Source organism: Eriocheir sinensis, chromosome 3 (genome assembly GCF_024679095.1).
Source record: "Eriocheir sinensis breed Jianghai 21 chromosome 3, ASM2467909v1, whole genome shotgun sequence".
In the NCBI taxonomy this organism is placed as follows: domain Eukaryota; kingdom Metazoa; phylum Arthropoda; class Malacostraca; order Decapoda; family Varunidae; genus Eriocheir; species Eriocheir sinensis.
In genome coordinates this window covers 10,724,595-10,738,818 of record NC_066511.1, presented here as the reverse complement: position 1 = coordinate 10,738,818, position 14,224 = coordinate 10,724,595, and the positions used below count along the sequence as shown (strand labels likewise).

Here is a 14,224-nt window from a genome sequence, read left to right as displayed (position 1 = left end):
CTGAAGCTCCAAGACACAGCTGGGGTCTTCCGCCGTCCGGTCCTCTCACTCTCTATGGACAAGTAACTAGAGTGACTCTCAAACTATTGTTCTATTACAGCCGTGTGGCTGCTTTCCTAAACCAGCCACTCGTCATATACTCTACTACCTTTGCTTTCCTCCCGCCGGGCCAATGCAAGAGTATGCACAGAAGAAATTAACAGTATCACAACACACCCCTTCCTCCTTCATCACCGTCGCTTAAAAATAAAAATAAATCATTACCGACGGCAGTAAGTGCTTTCCTGTGCTCGAAATCTTTTCCAGTAACTCAATTAAAGTATGACGAGGAGAGATGGTGATCTGAGGAGGAAAAGGAGGGGGAAGAGGAGGAGAGGAAAATGGAAGACAGAAGGCTTACATGAGGCTGCCTGCTTTAGTGGTTTCATCAATCTGTTAGCCACTTTATCCTCCTGGTGAACACTTCAGCACCCTGTTCTGCACGTGGGGGTGTCTACTTCACTCCTGACGCAACCGTGACGATTAATTGATTCTTTATAGAGTTGATCGTTTCCGCACCGACTACTTCTGCAGGAAGGCTATTCTTGTGGCGGGTGACTCTTCGATAAATAATTCTGCCGATGTCTGCACTGGATCCTGAGTCTGAATTGAAAATTGTTAGTCTAGTTCTTGGATATGCTTGGAGTGCAAAAAGTCTGGAGTGGTTGATATTTCTGACCTTGTTTGGGTATTTGAAAACATGCATCAAATCTCTCCGCGGTTGTCTCTTTTCCAACGAAAGAAGCCGAGTCGTTTGAGTCGTTCTTCATGAGCCTGTGTCTTCAACGATATCATTTTCGTAGAACGTCGCTGTACTTTTGCGTAATTAAGGTTCTTCTTGTAATTAGGGAACCAGACTATATAGCACCCCGTATTCCAGGTGAGGTCTTACCATTTAGTTATACAAAGACGACATTACTCTTATAATACATACGTCTTATATTCGAAGTTCCTCACTATAAACCCGAGCACAGTATTAGTAGCTTTTTTTGCAAGGCGGACTTACGGTGTTGTGTGTTTTTCCAGTTTCCAGTCACTGCTGATAGTGACCCCGATGTCGGTCATCCTTTTTTCCTTCTTTTCTTTTCTTTTCTTTACAAGGGAGGCAACTCAAGGGCAAGAAACAAACAGGAACAAAATGGCCCGCTAGACATTGTGATTTGTAGAGGCTTTCCACACATGTTGTATGTATGACTGAGAAGAAAATGACGGAGATAGAAGAGATAGATGGAGGTGGTGATGAAATGGTGATTTAGAGGGAAGAGGAGGAGGAGGAGGAGGAGGAGGAGGAGGAGGAGGAGGAGGAGGAGAAGAAGGAGAAAGAAAAATTGAGACGGAAGAGATTGAGGTAGTGGTGATGTGATGGTGATTTAGAGGGAGGAGGAGGAGGACGAAAGAGGAGGAAGAAAGGTTGAGACAAGAGATTGAGGTGGTCGTGATGTGGTGGGGAGTCGAAGGGCGGGAGAGGAAAAGCTGGAGGAGGAGGAGGAGGCGGAGGAGGCAGTGATGGTGGTGTGAAGACGATCCAGAGGGAGAAGAGCAAGAGTAGGCGGAGGAGGAGGCGGAGGAGAGGGGGGCGTAACAGGTGTCGTGGTTGGTCAGATGGTTTTCACCTCTCAGTACTTACAGGAGAGTCGGTGGCGCTGGTGGCTGCTCCTGTGCGTTGGACGAGGTGTGCCACTGCTGAACGTTCACGCTCTTTCGCACTCAATCCTCCGTACTCCACACGCTTTCGCTCTCAGTTCGTGTGTCAGTGGCTCCAGTAGCGGCTGAGTCTGTGCTGGAAGTGGTTTCAGCGCTCGGTGGCGGCAGCGGTATTGTTGCTTTCTGTTGAGAATGGTAAGTATGTTGAGTAACTTGAAAATTGTGAGTTGTTATCAAATTCGTGCACTGAGTAGGTATCCTTATGAATATGTAATGGAGAAAGAACGCTAAACTGATGATATGGTAATAGGCACCAGCTCTTGTTACGTTACTTTTCCCTGTAAAATCAAACTGAGTTGAGATACCATATACTTGTTTACAGGGGCACAGGTTTAGCGTTTTTCTCAGTCTACATTTCAACGTGATACAACTTTGTTTGCAAGAAGAATGAAAGCCTCAAAAGAGCACAACATAGTCAATATTAATAATGAACAAGTCGATCCACATAATTAAGTATAAATGAGATGCAAGTCAGTCTATTTAAGGGATGGCTTCACGGATAATTGGAGTGTAAGGTCCCTCTTTGATCTGTCACCTTCACGACTATTTCCAGTCAGCAAATTTATTGAACTTACAAGGTCCATATCATGCATTCCAACATTAGTGGTAGAGAGGGTACTTGTCACAGTTATTTATTTAGTTAGTTAGTTTTATCACACTGGTAAGGGTTTGACATTCTACTCGTTGTGAAAATATATACATACACTACTGATAACTGAAAACTGTCCACCAGGTAATTGTAAGCACGAGTATTATTATAAACGTCTATGAGCATAAAATAAGGTACGTGTTGCTATGTTACTTCTTGAATTCCAGGATACAGTTCACAACCTTCGCAACACAAACCTACGAAAAAAAAAAAATGGACTTGATCAATACGACTCCATCACAACCTCAGCCCACTTATCAATATTCAAGAGTGTATAATTATATGATGGTGTTTATTATCATTACTGTTATTTCGGGGATAAGAGACAAACGAGGGAAATAATTCTCTGTCTCTCTCTCTCTCTCTCTCATCACCTGCCTAACACACCTCTAAAGCGTACGACAGCTGGTGGGGGTGGGGAGAGGGGGTGTTATGAGAGTTTCACACCTCAATGAAGTCAGCAAGTAAATAACACCTCACTTTTTTTATTGTTTGGGACTTTCTTTGAACTTCTGACCGCTTGTTGCGCACTGCCTCAAATGATGCCACTGATGATGATGCTAATGGTAGTGGTGGTGGTGGTAGCGGGAGTGATGATGGTGATGAAGATGATTAGGAAGAGGATGGTGAGGAGGACAAAGATTAGGACTGATTATTTGGCGTTCTCTCTTGGCGCCGCAACTGTGTGGTCATATGGGACTGATTATGTTCTCTTGCAACTGAGTAGTCATATGGCACAAAGATGAGGAGGTGGAGGAGAGGAGGAGAAAGATTAGCTGAGGAGGAGGAGGAGAAAGGAAAGAAGTGGGGAGAAAAGGTGGAAGCATTGTGGAAAATAAATTTGAGGATAACAGGGAAACAACGTGAAGATCATAGACGTCATTCAATTAATATGGTTCTCATCATCATTCGTATCAGCATCATCCAAATCATTATCATCATTTTTATCTCATCATGATCATTACTGTTACTTTTATTTATATTATCATTTCATTATTATTATCATTTCATTATTATTATTATTTTATTAGCACTATTACTATTATTATCAGTTGTATGTACGTATTTCCACAGCGAGTAGAAAGCCAAATCCCTACCAATGTGGAAAAACTATAAAAAAGTGGAAAAAATATAAATAAAAAACAAAAAGTGTGACAAGCGCCCTCTTCCCCCACTAATCTTCCACCTGCCTGCCCCACCTGCCGTCATGGTTGAATTAGCATCTCGGCTCTCCACTGATCAACACAAACAACACAGCGGTAAATAGTTTCTCTCGAGCCTCGTTCAAGGTTTGCCCGGCCCACATACGTTCAGTGACTTTCATCTTCCTCGAGGCCCAACTTTCCTTTCTTCTCCGCCCTTCCTCTTCTCTCTCTCTTTCTCTCTCTCTCTGGACGATCTTCTAGCTTAATAAATGGGTGCTTTATCATGTGAGTAAACGCGCGCCTGTAAACACACACACACACACACACACACACACACACACACACACACACACACAACACACAAACACACCAAATATGGCTGATTTTTTTATATAACCCTTTACTGTTATGGTTGTTATAAACTGCTGGATGTGACGAGAGAGAGAGAGAGAGAGAGAGAGAGAGAGAGAGAGAGAGAGAGAGAGAGAGAGAGAGAGAGAGAGAGAGAGAGAGAGAGAGAGAGAGAGAGAGAGAGAGAGAGAGAGAGAGAGTTTTTTTATCGGTTATATGATTATAGTCGAATTATTGCGTATTATTTGTATGCATACATGCATGCATACATACGTACATAAATACATACGTGCGTATACATACATATAAACGTGTACATAAATTCATACCGTACATACATATATACGTGTACGTACATAAATTCATACCGTACATACATATATACGTGTACATACATTCATACCGTACACACATATATACGTGTACGTACATAAATTCATACCGTACATACATATATACGTGTACGTACATAAATTCATACCGTACATACATATATACGTGTATATACATACAATCATACCGTACATACATATATACGTGTACGTACATAAATTCATAGCGTACAAACATATATACGTGTACATAAATTCATACCGTACATACATATATACGTGTACATAAATTCATAGCGTACAAACATATATACGTGTACATAAATTCATACCGTACATACATATATACGTGTACATAAATTCATACCGTACATACATATATACGTGTACATAAATTCATACCGTACATACATATATACGTGTACATAAATTCATACCGTACATACATATATACGTGTACATAAATTCATACCGTACATACATATATAAGTGTACATAAATTCATAACGTACATACATGCATCGAATGGAAGAGAAAATCGCACTTTCCCCGGAGGAAATGAACGGTCATTAGTAACTGTCTGTATGTGTGTGTGTGTGTGTGTGTGTGTGTGTGTGTGTGTGTGTGTGTGTGTGTGTGTGTGTGTGTGTGTGTGTGTGTGTGTGTGTGTGTGTGTGTGTGTGTGTGAGACTGTGTGTGTGTGTGTGTGTGTGTGTGTGTGTGTGACTGTGTGTGTGTGTGTGTGTGTGTGTGTGTGTGTGTGTGTGTGTGTGTGTGTGTTCACATTAACAACTCTTTGCATTTTATTTGCTATATGTATATGCTGTGATAGTACTAACTTATGAATGCCCAGAAATGATTTCTTTATGAAAATTTTGTTTATTTTATCCTTTCGACAAGTGAACCTTATCGACATATTGCTGCCATTCTTTTCTATCATTTCGCTCAGTAGTTGCATGAATTCGCTATTCTTTCTGTATAATGATTTACTTGTATAATCTTTACATTACTGTATCCTTTCAATACATTTATCCTTACTTTGGTGACATTTTCATATTTTCCTTTTTTTTTCAGGCGAGCAGGAGGTCGCAGGAAACGTGGGGCGGCGCCTGGTGGTGGTGGCGGCAGCGGTGGTGGTGGCGGCACTCAGCCTTGGCCAGCGACCAATACGACTGTGGCTACAAACGGTGTGGCTGGAAAAACGGAGACAGGCCGGTGCCCTACTACAACGGAGGGTGAGCAAGACATACCTGTGCAGCGGCGTAAGGGATGAGCGAGTGGCACAGACACTGACCGAAGCGCTACTTTAAAGAATAGTAGTCACCTCAGAACAGTTGCATGACCGTTTAGTCAGTCGCTCATTGAAAATAAGCCTAATATAAACAGTCATTGATGGAAAATAATTCATACTCTCGCTATGGCGTGTGATAAAAACAAATGATTCCCATGGATTCCTCTCTTTCTACACCTTTCTTGCGTCTATCTCATGTGATTTTTCCCGCCATGACACGTACTTAGTTTCTTCCGGATGAGGCAGTTACAGACGCTTCTACTTTCCCTCACGCTCCACTGAGGTAAGGCATTTACCGTGTCTAGCTACAAATCCGCAAACCCAATTCGATTCAGTGCCGGGGTAGAGTGGCTGCAGAAAAACATGGGGTACCTGGGGAGGGTACTATACTACCCCTAATGCGATCGAGGGCGTAAAATTCTCACTCATCACAGGTTCCAGGGCGAAGTTACGGAGATGAGCACCGAGGAAACGAACTGCACTGACTATGCCAACGACTTCATCTTCACTTAAAACATTTTTCCCAGTCATATGAAATAGCATGCATGACAATGACCCATATCAACATCTTACGATCTCAAAGCAAGACAACACGTCTGTCCGTTAGGCTTGAGCATATCATCCAAGGTTCCGGGTGTTCTGTAGAACCAGTGCGAAAAAACACTACTCTAATTATTTCCTTCCCTTACTCTATGATTTTCCTCCATCTAACGAGATATTTCCCTACTTTTTTAACTGATCATTCCTGTACAAAGAGGTCCATATTTAAGAATTTCTTTCAATCCATGCACAGAATCAACGTTGTCCACCCATCCTGGAATTTTATACCACCATTCGTTACTGTCTCTTCCTCCTCCCCCTTGCAGCAAGGCTGTGGAGAACACGTACGAGCCCGTCTACCTCACCACAACGGTGCTCAACAAACAGTCCGTGCCATACTTCATCACGCAGACCCAGAACGAGAGAGAGAGAGAGAGAGAGAGAGAGAGAGAGAGACTCTCTCTCTCTCTCTCTGATGAAGCAGAGAGAGTCTCTCTCTCTCTCTCTGATGAGCAGAGAGAGTCTCTCTCTCTCTCTCTCTCTGATGAAGCAGAGAGTCTCTCTGCTTAACCACTGCATCAATTTCCCCTTCACCATTACATCCATACCATCATTATATATTATAGCATTCAACTCCATCACCACCACCAAGGAAAACTGCTTCATCACCATCATCATATCCCCAACAGTGCCACATTGTCATCATCACTATCACCGTAACCTCTCATTCACCATCATCACAAGCCATCTTCACAAGCACCGCAGCCTATTCTCTCTCACCACCGACTAACAAGTCACCATCATCACTACAGTCACTAACTATTTCCTTGTCACCACCGCTCACATGCGACAGCAAATGATACCATAAATCAAAACAATAGCAAAAAAAAAAAAAAAATTGCAGCATTCACTCTATCGCCATCTTTCTATACAATCCACACTTTTATCAACAACCCAGTCACACACCTGTTATACTTTTAAGTACGTGCAGTCTGCTGAAAAATATAGATCTCATTCCAACTCGTAAATTAACATGAAATCTACTTAAGATATACAACGCCTACCGTCATCAGCGTTCATTCTCCGTAAAGTTTCGCCTTTTGTCCATCACCATTCAAAAAGACTACCGATAATTTTTGAAAGGGTAACCACACTAACTCAATCTAAATACACACCTTTGCTATTAACAACCCAAATCCGCACCTTCATATAATACAGACACTGAGCCGCCATGACGCCTCTACATCCTCCCTCAGGTGCCGCAGTTCGTGACGAAGAAGGCCACGCTGCCGCAGTACATCACCCACACCGTCATCAACACGCGCCCCAAGTATATCACCGTCACTGAGAAGTCCTACGTCACCGTGTACGCCACCAGGACACGCAAGGCCTACGAGACCATCTGCCCGAAAGGCTATGGCCACGGCGGGGACCACGGAGGCCACGGGGGACATGGGGGACACGGGGGCGGGTACCACCGCTAAGGCGCCCAGCAAGATGATGTAGTGATGTCCAAGGCTATGAAAAGTTGCGTAAGGGGAGGAGGGGAAGGGAGAATGATTATATGCAAACACTAAATGAAGAGGTGAAGGAGTAGGTAAATAAGGGGAGGGATTCGGAACTGGAAAAAATAGGCTACAGTTTTTGCATCGTTCAAACTTTAACCTCCACTTTCATATTGTTGTTTTCTTTATCTTTTTGTTGACTGTAGATAAAGAAATCTTTGAACCAAAGCAACACCTCCTCCTCCTTTCCCTCCTCCCGGTATGCCATTTTATTGTTACTGTTACTGTTGTTATTTTGGTTGTTAAAAATATTATTTTTATAAGTCAAGAATTCCGCCCATGTAACATGTTATCTAGTCCCTGAAAGACTTTTCTTTCCCCCGATAACGTTACGCACGCCCTTTCATTTCCAGGGAAAAAAAGATAATGATATATATATATATATATATATATATATATATATATATATATATATATATATATATATATATATATATATATATATATATATATATATATATATATATATATATATATATATATATATATATATATATATATATATATATATATATTGTGTGTGTGTGTGTGTGTGTGTGTGTGTGTGTCTCGAGGGCTAGCCGAGACAGTAAATATCACTGACAGCCAGTCCGGCCATTCGCCACTTACCCTCGCCGGCAGTGCCAGCCTGCACCGCCACCACCACTTAACTCCCGCACCACAGCTGGCGTACTTTACAGCCTCTCAGCTCGCTTGACCAGTCAACTGTTTGTTCGTTTGGCTTATTATGACTAAATCGTTACATGACTGTTTTAAAATAAAGCGACTGACCGGTACGGGTAAATATCCGTTTGATGTTCTTTATGACAGCCTCATCAATGGCGTGCTTCATGGTAACAAAAGTTCGTCAGTCCCAGAGCGGCACGAGGTACTACGTCCATAGGGAAAAATGGTAATTGTGGAGAGTCACTCCGCGCCTCCAAAATACGATATTACGCCTCCATATTATAGTTAAGGGACGAAATACATGTCCCTCATATGGTTGAGGGACAAGTACTTAAAAGTAAAGAAAAAGGTCTAATCCCTTTCCCCTAACGATCTTGGGGTACCCGTACTGGGAAATCGGGTTTTTGGGTGGGGGAGCATATTTAAACTACCCCAACCAAACTTTATATAACCTAACCTCTGACGGGGGGGGCATCGCCCCCTCGACTCCCCTCCTAACAAGGGGGGCGGACCTCCCCACATTATAACCTCCTAGGGAGTATACGCATGATGCGCCGGTAAAACTAGAGAAGTACAACAGTATGCGAGGCATTGGAAAGATTATTATTCTCGTGGGGGCAATATTGAAGGCACGTAGTGACTCTCCATATTTACCGTAATCCAAACACGTGGTGGTGAAGGCAGTGATCGTGTGGTGGGGGCGCTAGTTGAGGGTTATCTTTTAATCAAGGGCTCAGTGGGTTATTCAGCCCATCCTGCCTGACGTCCTACCGGCGACTGACTCGTGCAGGGGGAACTCACGTGACCCCAAGACTGCTATGCATATCAGACCCTACGACAGGGTTCCGTTTTTCGCAAATATCTTTCAAACGAAGACTCGGATCAGCATGGTGCTTTGGCACAGATTGTTTCACACACCGCTAATTTTTGACGCTATTGTGCATTGCAAGATGCGGTTAATTATGGCGTTTACTCTTGACTGTGATGGCAAAACCTGCGTGAGCCACTTACACATTAGAAAAGGTGAAGCGTGACGTATTTGTGACGTGTATCCACCAACTACCTCCAGCCCTGGCTTCCCCTACTTCTATCCCTCCCTTTCCCTCCCTCCTACCCTCATCCTTTTCCCCCGCATTCCCTCTTTCTCTCCCGCCCTCTTTCTCTCGTTTACCTCCTTTTCCCTCCATCCCCCTCTCCTCTCCTCTCTCTCTCTCTCTTCCACTTGCGCTGTAAACGAGATATGAATCCAAACACACGTATGACTTGAATTACTGGCAGATAAATAGAAATTATATGCCGAGTAAGGTTGAATAGTTAATGCAAGCAATCGTAATCGATTTTATTGCTTGTTTCTCGTTTTTCCTCTGCAATGAATTCCCGCTTCAATTCCTATAAATGATCAAGCGTCGGCTACGTACTTCATCCCATTCTACGCTCAACGTAACGTGTGGGAAGGAGGGTCATATACTCGTACAACTTTCAATGGTTCTATAATTGCCAAACAAACTTCATACAGCACTTAAGCAACATTCAGTTACGCTGGAACAGGAATCAGGGTCGTGTGCATAAAACACCCTACCATACTTAGCATATAGCCTCGAGTTACCCGCCATTACACGACTCACCTGTTCGAATGTGTAAGTGGTTCACGCAGGTTTTGCCATCACAGTCGAGTCTTCTTCTTCGTCGTCAGCTGATTAGCCCGTCTTTATACGGGGTCGCTGTTTTTGATGAGTCACAGTCAAGAGTAAACGCAATAATTAACCGCATCTGGCAATGCACAAAAGCGTCATAAATTAGCGGAGTATGTGAAACAATCTGTGCCAAAGAACCATGCTGATCTGAGTCTTCGTTTGAAAGATATTTGCGAAAAACGGTATATCACAGGGTCTGATATGGATAGTAAACGCTTAACGATCTTGCTCTAGTTACCTGTTGGAAAAGAACGGTAGGTAAAATATAAATTAGCTTACTAACATTGAAGTCACATTATCCCACTGACAGATACGCAGTGTCAAGAAAGAGTAGAATAGTCTAGCGCTAACTAAGACCCTCGGAGCTTGGCGTACCTGTAATATGCCCAATCAAAAAACTCATTACCTTCACGAGTGGCCTATTCTTGTGTATGTGTGAAGCAGGCGGTGTGTTCGATTAAAAATGATGTACAACAAATACACACTCACTTGTCAACACAACACACCAACACTAACAATTACACTTGATTCACTTCCCTCCCCTGTACACTCGGCTCCCCCGTCCCCCCAACAGCCAACACAAATATGCGTGATATGCACCTGGTAGGGGCCCTGCGCATTAGCATCCAGATCCAGATATACGTGAAAACAAGGAAGGTACTCACCCTCGGACAACTGAAGTCAACTGGCAGGTTTGGATCTTCATCTTGGTTTGGACGTGAGATTCATCAAACAGCCGCAAGAGGGAAGGCCATGTGAGCGGGTGGTTTGAATTACATTGTCGGTCAGAGAAGGATCTACTGTCACACAATTTTCTTATGCTTATGATGACGAATCTCTCTCTCTCTCTCAACTACGTTCAAAGATAGAAAAGGAAACTCAAGCGTCATGAAGCTCTGTTAGGCTGCGTTAGAAGTGTCGGCGTTGAAACACAAAGCAAGATATAAATGCAGGTTCTTGTAGTGGCTGATGGCTTGACATAAAGATCCTACTGACGGAGAGATGCGACACCTCCTATCGGAAGTAGCCTGTGACCGGCTGGCGCTCGTGGGCATCATTGTGTGGACAGAGGAGGCCTTGCTTCCCTATAAGTAAAGGTGAATGCCAGCAGTTCTTAGGGCTTTAATGCTCAATATGGGCTCATGCTCCGTGTTGGGCTCTAGTAATATAACAAGATGTTACTTCACATGTTATAGATTCCACATGAGCCAGCAAGAAGATAGGAATGGGAAGAAAAACTCCAAGGAAAAACTGACTACCCAACGACTACTCCTTGAAATGTATGGCGCGGGTTACGTTTTTCCGGTGAAATATATTGTCAGCCCTGTACCAGATTGCATCATAAGTTGGTGGAAGTGACGTAAGCATGTTCTTAGTAGAGAAAACATGTATTATATCAGTAACATCAGAATGATGGTGTAGAGTTAGCAGATGTTTGTCGTTTCACACCCTTAGATCTACATTACTGCATGCAATATTTGCGTATTAGTACTTGTTTAAGTACAGGTAGAGATCCTGTAGTGAGAGATATGACACTGGTCCTACCGGAAGCCACATGTGCGCCGTTGAGTAATTCACTCTGTTTGACATGACCATTGCAGGTTTTGTAAATGGTTCATAAGAGAAAAATAAATAAGGGATGTAAAAAGATGTGTAACATGTAGATAGTCTTCACGGAGAGGTTAATCTGCCCAGCAATCTGTCAAAAAAAATATCATCTGGTAACGTCGGGCAGTGAAAATGTCATCCCCATGGGCCACATCACGGCGGGTTGTCGCATTTCTCCATTTAAAGGATCTCCGGCTTGATGGACTAGAAAGACAGACGCTGAAGGACTGGTTCTCATGAGCTGACATAGGAAGATTGTGTATATATATGCCTTAGCGAAAATCTACGGGATTTGCGTCATATGTTATAGGATGTTTCAATATTTATAGAGAACTAAAATTTTACGGCTGACTATAATATTTATCACCGGAGCTTATCTTTGATTTATTATATGAGATCTGGCGTGCCGGATTAGCGCTGAGGCATATACGGCAGCTGCATCATGGTCTCTGAAGCAGACCTTTCTCACGTCACATTTTCCTTCGTGAAATTGGAGTCTGACGCACCCTGGCTTCAGAGCTGCTCTCTTGTTGCTGTGTACCCTCCCGATGAAATGTGGGAAACCGAAGAAAAAGAGCTGTTCTGCGCCAAACTCGACTCCGTATTAGAACAGTGCCCCCCCTCAGGACACACTCTTTGTCATAGGCGACTTCAATGCTACTATTAGCATTGATAGAGTTGGCTACGAGTTATGTGCTGGTTCCCATGGCACTAGCACCAGGAACACCAAAAACTCTTTCCTGAATTTTGCAAGATCCAGGAGGCTGAGAATTGCAGGTTCTTGGTACCAGAAACTAGAGCTGCACCGCTGGACTTGGTATACGTAGCAGTGCCGGAGGGGTAGCCAAGAAAATTAACTACATCCTTGTATGCATTCGTTGGAGGATACTTATAACTGCAAGATGTTTCGGAGTGCTGAGTTCTTTGTAACTGATCCTAGGCTTGTTGTTGCAACACTCAAGCTTCATGTCAGGTCAAGAAGAATCCCAAGATGTAACCAAACTATACTCGATCTCGAGAGACTGAGACTTGTCATGTGCTCATGAGTGTACAGCTTCAGTCACAAATCGGTTCAGTGTACTCAGCACCCTTGAGGATCCTGTGGAACTGCGGGATACATTCAAACATAAAACTCCTCAAGCTGTGAAGGGGTGAACTGGAACGCCCCCAAGATCGGGGACTGGTTTTGCCTCGGGGGAGACGCTGGAGAACATTTTCTGTGCTTTCTTGATCCACTTGAGACTCCGAGACTGCAGTGAGTGGCAGTGTGCGAGGAAGAGGAGGAGGAGAAGGAGGAGGAGGAGGAGGAGAAGAGTAGGAGGAGGAGGAGGAGGAAGAAGAGGAGGAAGGGGAGTGGTGCAGTTGAAATTGAGGACTCGAGCGAATGGTTTCGTAGAGACAAAGTGGCTCCCTCACGAAAACTCTATCACAGTTTCATAATAGGTTTGAGGCGTCACCCTTGGCATCACTGACTCTCATACTAAAATGAATATAAAGAAAGAAAAAGGAATATGGAGAGGCAGGAGTGGGCAATAGGGCTTAGGAAAGAGATGTGGTTTGAGTAAAAGGGATTAGAAAAGAAACTTGGGATGAGAAATAAGAATTTTAAAAGGAGACAGGGGTGAGGCATAGGGCTTGGAAAGGAGACGGGGGTGAGGAATAGGACATAATAAGGAGGCAGAGTTGGGAAATAGGGCTTAGGAAGGAGACAGGGGTGAGGAATAGGAATTAGGAAAGTGACACTTGTGAAGAATAGGGCTTGGAAGGAGACGGGGGTGAGGAATATAACATAAGAAGAAGCAGACTTGGGAAATAGGGCTTAGGAAGGAGACAGGGGTGAGGAATAGGGTTTGAGGAGGAGACGGGGGTGAGGAATATGGCTTAGAAAGGAGGTAGGGGTGAGGAATAAGACTTTAAAGGGAGACAGGGGTGATGAATGGGAATTAGGAAGGAGACAGGTGTGAGAAACAGGGCTTAGGAAAGAGAAAGAGGTAAGGAATATAGAGCTTAGGAAGGAGACAGGGGAAAGGAAAGGGCTTAGGAAGGAGACAGGGGTAAGGAATTGGGCCTAAGGAGGACACAGGGGTGAGGAATAGGGCGTGGGAAGGAGACAGGAGTGAGGAATAGGTCTACCGGGTCCTTCACTGAGTTCGACCTGCCATCTGGTGGCCCTGGTGGAGCTAATAAAAATATTATGCATACGGCGTATGTCCAAATAGTTTTCCTTACTAGTTTTTCGCTAGTATTTAGAAGTCACATTTTTCTCATAGCTACGGTATAGACACTTGACTTACTTGTAGTATTTAAGAAACGGGGAAATACAAGAAATAGGAAATTAAAATATATATATTTTTCCCACATAAACAATCATCACATGCTATATGCCGCTCTTTTAAAGTTCTATATAGTGAATGTAATATTATAAGATGCTAAAGATGTATGTATTATGATTAAAATTTGAAATATGAGATAGGTATAATACTTGCTGCCGGCAGCTTACGATATGTTTAGTAGCAGTGTAAACAACCTCCAGCGCTCTGATTGGAGAGAGGGAGGAATGCATCTCTATAGAATTTTGAGAGAATGACACCATGCTGGACTTGTTTGAGTTCTCTTTTCTTGCATGAAAGAAATATTTAC

At 43.3% G+C, this 14,224-nt stretch overlaps 1 protein-coding gene across 1 annotated transcript; it reads left to right on the top strand.

Moving 5' to 3' along the window:
• Window positions 1-7,286: 7,286 nt before the first annotated feature.
• On the top strand, window positions 7,287-7,922 carry LOC127003252 (chorion protein S38-like; the record flags this gene model as incomplete). The annotated part of the gene is made up of 1 exon (XM_050869668.1): window positions 7,287-7,922. A coding segment is annotated over one exon (249 nt), but the record flags the coding sequence as incomplete, so codon positions are not given.
• Window positions 7,923-14,224: the final 6,302 nt, after the last annotated feature.